Source organism: Colias eurytheme, chromosome 29 (genome assembly GCF_061535395.1).
Source record: "Colias eurytheme isolate Ceu_HAF_F1 chromosome 29, ilColEury1 Martin Lab GWU primary, whole genome shotgun sequence".
NCBI classification, from domain to species: Eukaryota; Metazoa; Arthropoda; class Insecta; order Lepidoptera; family Pieridae; genus Colias; species Colias eurytheme.
This window is the reverse complement of record NC_143008.1, coordinates 3,881,531-3,887,839: the sequence shown is the minus strand read 5'-3', so window position 1 is coordinate 3,887,839 and position 6,309 is coordinate 3,881,531. Positions and strand designations below refer to the sequence as shown.

Below are 6,309 nucleotides of genomic sequence, written 5' to 3'. Positions count from 1 at the left end.
TTAAAAGCCGTTCCTCATCTGTTTTTTTTTAGGTTTTCTAAAAAGTGTTTTTAAGATTATCCAAAATATCCAATGGAATGTCTGGCTTAGAACAATCTGGACCATAATTGTGATCTGGTTTTGATTTTTTGAAAACTCGTTTTTAAGGCTTAGTATTTTCCTTATTTCTTAAATTTTTCCAAATTCGTTTATTTTCCAGGCGTTTTAGCCTACCTTGATTAATGGATTTATATAAATTGGATATGGTTTTCATTAAATGCTACGGCAGCGGCTCTACACCTTGTTTCATAAGAATTTTTCAGGGAAAAATTTATTCTTTTGCCACCAACCAGCTTAGCCACCAAGCTATGGAATCTTTCGACAACATTGCTGTCGATATCATGTATTATAGGCTACGAGCATGTCCCGCAACGTTTTGTACTACAAAACATATTCTTTGCCACAAATGGCTTAAATTGTTTTAGGCATGTGTGTGTGTAACAGTATTTATATTTAATGCCTAAAAATAATATTTGGCCTGTATGTTTCCTAATTATGGCAGCGGCGCCTGAAAGAGCATTATAATTCTTTTTATAACTACGTTTGGACCAACAACCGTCAGCAATAACATCTATTATGGGAATCATTACAAATTGCAAATTGTTTTTCTCTTTCTGCAGCCGATTCATGTTCCTAGTATGTCGAGGATCACATAGTTCCAATAATAAATTATTTTTATAGAATGTTTATCCTTCATTTTTGTTTCCCAAAATGTATCGTCACGACATATGATTTCGACTTTTAAGTTTTGTTCGACTCCAGACCACACTGCAAAGATACATTTTGCTTTACGTGTCACGTGCATCTGACCCTGAATTTGTATGAACCACGGATGATTTTGGTTCAGAATTAGAGCATCGCTACGTTTAGTTTTTTCCAAAAATTCACTTTTCCACTGGCAATTGATTCCTCTAAGCTAGATTTGAACGCTGAAAACGGATATTTAATTTCACTCGTCCCCTATCAAACCGTCAGGCGTTGCACCCAAAAATGGAATTTCTGGATCGATAAACAGACCACACGGTCTGATTTGTTGACCAATTTGTCGCTCTAGTTGCTCCAGAGCAATTTTTTCACAGACGATACCATGTTGCACTGATGCAACATGGCTAATATCTCGTTGATATATTATTTGTTAAACAGGATTTTTGGTACTCGTAGACTGTTTCTTTTTGACCACTTTGGAAACATTAGATTCGATTACGTCGTACCTCTAACCACTCGCTTGAGTCGCGCTGCAGTACGGTGTGTCGTTCGATTACCCGTAATTCTTCGTTAGTTTTATGCAAGTCTTTCAAAAATTGTTCTTTGCATTTTGAAAGAACATCATCAGGCATATCTGGCCGTACACATGATTCCCGATAATGCTTATCACTGCTCTTTAGTAATCGTGACATAATCACTTGGCAAATGTATTTTCCGATTTTTGAGCTTTCGCTTAATAGCGCTGTGAACCGAGTCACACTCCATCTGAGTGTGACCCGGCTCTAAAAATTTTTGCATAATGATTACGTTATGCTTTTGCTCAAAAGGAGCAGCGCATTTGCCAGCACAGAATTACGGTTCTGATATGTGCACCCATCGGAGTAAATTACAATTGGTAACTGATGTGGAATGCAGTGTCTTTCTAAATAATCAATTAAAAATGTTGCAAAAGTGCTAGACGTTAAATCAACAACCGTTTCGTCGAACCAATAGCAACAGCAGTGCTTGGTTACTAAATTAAAAACGGTAAAATTATGGCAAGTTAATTTTGTCTTAAAATACAATGCACTAGCAGTAAGGTAAGGGCAAACCTTCACAGCCTCTAAATCCATGGTCAAAAGTATGAATGAATCCAGCAGCTGCTCTTTTCTTGTCATCTTCTTTTTCTTGTCTAGCCCTTTCTTTCTTAATGATATACATTTGGTAATCTGATTCATTTAAATTACCCGAATTGTAACTAGAATAGGTGTCACACATGTTCTTTTTAAGCATAGTGACAATTTTTTTTCACAAAATTCTTTTCAAATGTAAATCTGCTAACATGAGGTTGATTAGTTTCAGTGCAATATTACAGATAAGCTTTGTATAAATCGGTAAGTGATCGATAGACTGGTTCTATGAAGAGTTTACATATTCTTGCGTAAGATTGCGGAGATGGCAAGTTCGGCAAACTAATAAAAAATTTGTTTAAAATTGAAAGTTTCGTTTCTACTTCTGCTCTTGGAGTCTTGGTTTTTGCATCATGGTTTGATGTCATACCAAAATCACTCTTTTTAGCCCATGCTTGAACAGTGAACGATCCCAGTGACACCAGTGTTACAGTAACAAGTAAAAACTCACTACATAAAAAAAAGAAAGGGGGGAAAAAGCCTATTAATTAAATTATTCCATCTATGTAATAATAATAATAACATGTCTGTATTGTACTTTCAAGAAATAGCTCTGTTCAATTGTTGCATGCTGTGTTAACCTTTAATTATTTTATTTAAGCGTGATAAAAAGTTATTTTGGCTATGGAAGTATGGTTGCGACTTCATCTGCGGTTGAAAGCGAGTTCAATGACTTAAAACACCGAACATTGGCACATGAGAGGCGCCCTATGAGAATTGATAAATTTGTAACAACACATCTGACATCGTTTTCCGGACGCACAAAATTGGTCATGGCGGAAAAACATACGCTGCAGCGTTCGAACACTGGAAATTTCAAACAGCGTGCCTCTCATACAAACATCTGAAACAGAATCTCGAGTGGAAATTGACAATGTGTTGTCCGCTGAAAAAAATCACCACCAATATCACCAGACCAAACGGAGGAAAATTCACTACAGGAAAGTCACATAGTTGAATCTGACACCGACAAAGATTATGCTCTTGACAAGAACAATAAAAATGACCCGAAAAAACCGAAAAGAGTGTACTTAGATGCGTGACCTGAGTTGAAAGTGGCAAAATCCAATAAAAAACGGAAAACTGGCATCGAAGTCATTCAAAATGGAACTCTGTGTCCGTCAATCCAGAATGCGGCTTTGATACAATCATCCATATTCTTGCTGGTGCATCTAGCAACGAAAAATTTTACGATGCTATTCAAAAATCAAAATCGCAAATATTCGAATTCGTGAAACTTTTTTCAGAAAGGGGTTGCCATCCTGAAGTATATAAGCAACGTGCAAATATCTTGGGCCAAGTATCGTGCTTCGTTCATGATGGTAGCGCCCCTGGAGTTTCAACCATTGATGCGCTGTCAAACATCACTATTTTATGTGATCTCATTTTTCATGAAGAGCCTAGCCTAGAGGAACGGAGAGTGTGCGAAGTATGCAATACGGTTCTCACGAGGCAACTAGTTAGTAGTAACCGTTTCATTGGACACTAACATCAAATTCGAAAAGCGACTACTGTGTCAAAATTACTACTGTGTGAAAAAGTAAATAATATCCACACTTCTGAACAAAAGAAGAGGAAACGTTCTGCAAATTGGGATTCGTTGGAAAAGGTACGCTTATTTTATTGTTCGTAATTCGTAAATAAAAATAGGTACTGGATCCCTACTACAATTTAATATTTTCTTGTGATTTTTTCCCAGAATTTACTACGGAGTTGTGTCGCCGAGTTTGTGGACGTTATAGAAAATAAAAATACCGACACAAATACGAATAAAGCCAAAAACGCTGCTTGGAAGAAAATAACAGAACGGTATGTATTACAACAACAATTTATATTCTGTTATCTAGGCAATGAATAGTGATTGCTATGTGTTATAAGCAGAAACGAGTCATCGATACAGCAGTCTGAGCGCTGAACTGGGTGTGCAAAATGAACAGAACATAATTGCAAACTGCAATGAATGAAAAGTTTATAACTGTGTTTATTCTTTATTGGCTGATAAGCTTCCTTCACAATAGGGAATGTATAAATAAGCCTATGTGTGTACAATGAAATATTTTAATCACCTGTTTTATTTCAGATTTAATGAACTTAACAACAAGCCTCGTACTATTATAGAAATAAAACAGCAGTGGCAGATAGCGAAATCAGATGCAAAACAAAAGTTTTCAATTTATAAAAATGCACGTAGCGAAACTGGAGGTGGACCGAAACCGCCTAGCCCAGACCCTGTAACTATTCAAATGATTGACATGATACCTAAAGAGTTTGAAGTAGACTTTAATCACTTTGATAGTGATGCAATCATAGTGGAGTTACAAGTATGTAACAATTAACATTACAGTTGCTTATGTGATACTAACCATAATTTTATTTTAGTTGCACTTATTACTTGTGGATAACTTTTTTATATGTAATGATTTGTTTGTAAATTGAAACTTAACATATTTTTAATAAAAGGTTGCACAATCACATAATTAATGTGTATTCGATTGCAGGACAATAATAAAGGTGCATGTGAAGCACCCATCCTTGAAACTGGAGACAGTGTTCCGGGCTGCAGTAAGATAAACAATCAAACCCCCCAACAATCAATCAACAACATCAAGAGAACAGTAAAGAGAAAGTTTCCATCTGTGGTAAGTACTTTGAGCTTTTCTTTCTATGAAATGTAATATAAGATCTACTAGATTTCCGCCCGCGGCTTCGCCCGCGTTTTCAAAGGAAAACCCGCATAGTTCCCGTTCCCGTGGAATTTCCGGGATAAAACCTATCCTATGTGTTATTCTGATGTATAAGCTATATTGTGGTAAAGTTTCATTCAAATCCATTCAGTAGTTTTTACGTGAAAGAGTAACAAACATCCATACAAACTTTCGCCTTTATAATATTAGTAGGATGATAAAATAAAATTCAGTGTAACTACTGCATTTTATCTTGACTTTCAATGAATTCAGACTTGTTTAATTTTTTTCAGGTTAATGAATCTACAAAACAAAGAAACCAAGCGCTGATACAATGTGTGGAAGAAGAACACAAATTAAAGATAGAGCAGATGAGGGAGTCCCACGAATGGGCTAGACAAGAACACGAATTAAAATTAAAAAATTTGGAATTAGAAAATTTAATATTAAAAAATAAATTAAATTAAAAAAAATGAGTGATGAATAAATCTGTTTATTATTTAAATCTTAACATATTATTATGTAATAGGTATTGAGATCAAAAATATGAGTTGATGAATAATTGTCTCGCAGCCTCACCTCTTGCATCACCTCGACCCCTTGTATCTTGAGGTTGATCATTGACAGAAGGATTTCCTAACTCTATTAAATCAACGTTTTCACCCATTTTGATTGCAATATTATGTAATACAGCTAGTATGCTACTATAATGCTACTATAAAGAGTTTCACGTTTTCTAATGACACACTAAATCCATGCAGTAGACAACGGAATCTTTGCTTCCACACACCAAAACACCTTTCCACCGTGTTTCTTGTGTGTATGTGAGCCTTGTTGTAGCCCTCTTCCTTGGGGTTAGTAGGATTTTGTACAGGTGTAAACAAATAATTTGTTAAGCCATAAACGGCATCACCCAATAAACGGCCATGGAATTCTCCATTTTCAAACCTTTGCTTAATCCGGCTTTCTCTGAAAATTCGGGCATCATGCGTACTGCCCCTCCAATGTGCAACAATATCCCGAATTACCAGTCTTGAATCACAAACTACTTGCACGTTTAGTGAGTAGTATCCTTTTCTATTTATATAGTACTGTGCGCTCTCCCCACCATTTTTTTTAATTTTTATATGTGTGCAATCTATTGCACCTACCACATATTCTTCGGAATCCTGCTATAACTTCTTCCTCTTCTTCCAAAGTTCGTGGCATGTAAATAAATAGCGCTGCTTTCCTAGCTAGAGCGGTCGCAACTCTACGGCATATATTCGTGATAGACTGCTGACTCATGCCGTGAATGTCTGCAGCATCATCTTGTACTTCTTGTCGCGCCCATGTCCTCAATGCTGTACAGACTTGAAGCTCTGCACAGAAGCCACCCTTGGTGGCATGTTCAATATCGTCTCGAATTAAATCAATGACTTCTTTCGCGTAAGCTTTACAAAAGCGATATTTATATTTAAATTCATCTTCATCCAAGGAAAAGGGATCATACCTAGGTTTATGTTTTTTTTTTCTTCTTCGTCCAGTTGATCAAAAATATTGAAATAATTTAGATAATCCATAACTAAAACGCCACACTTTTATAGGTTACACAATGGTTAAACAAGATCTCGCGATTGAATAAGGGTTGCACAAGCTGGCATACGAATTACACAGCCTGTATAACAACTGTATAGCAGGGAAGTGTCAAAAAGCGTTTATTAGTAACGTTT

General features: G+C 36.1%; 1 protein-coding gene across 1 annotated transcript; it reads left to right on the top strand.

Annotated features, from left to right (window-relative positions):
• Nucleotides 1–3,402: 3,402 nt before the first annotated feature.
• Nucleotides 3,403–5,070, top strand: LOC149896175 (uncharacterized; the record flags this gene model as incomplete). The annotated part of the gene is made up of 5 exons (XM_090118411.1): nt 3,403–3,522; nt 3,613–3,722; nt 3,994–4,234; nt 4,412–4,552; nt 4,891–5,070. Coding segments are annotated over 5 exons (786 nt in total), but the record flags the coding sequence as incomplete, so codon positions are not given.
• Nucleotides 5,071–6,309: the final 1,239 nt, after the last annotated feature.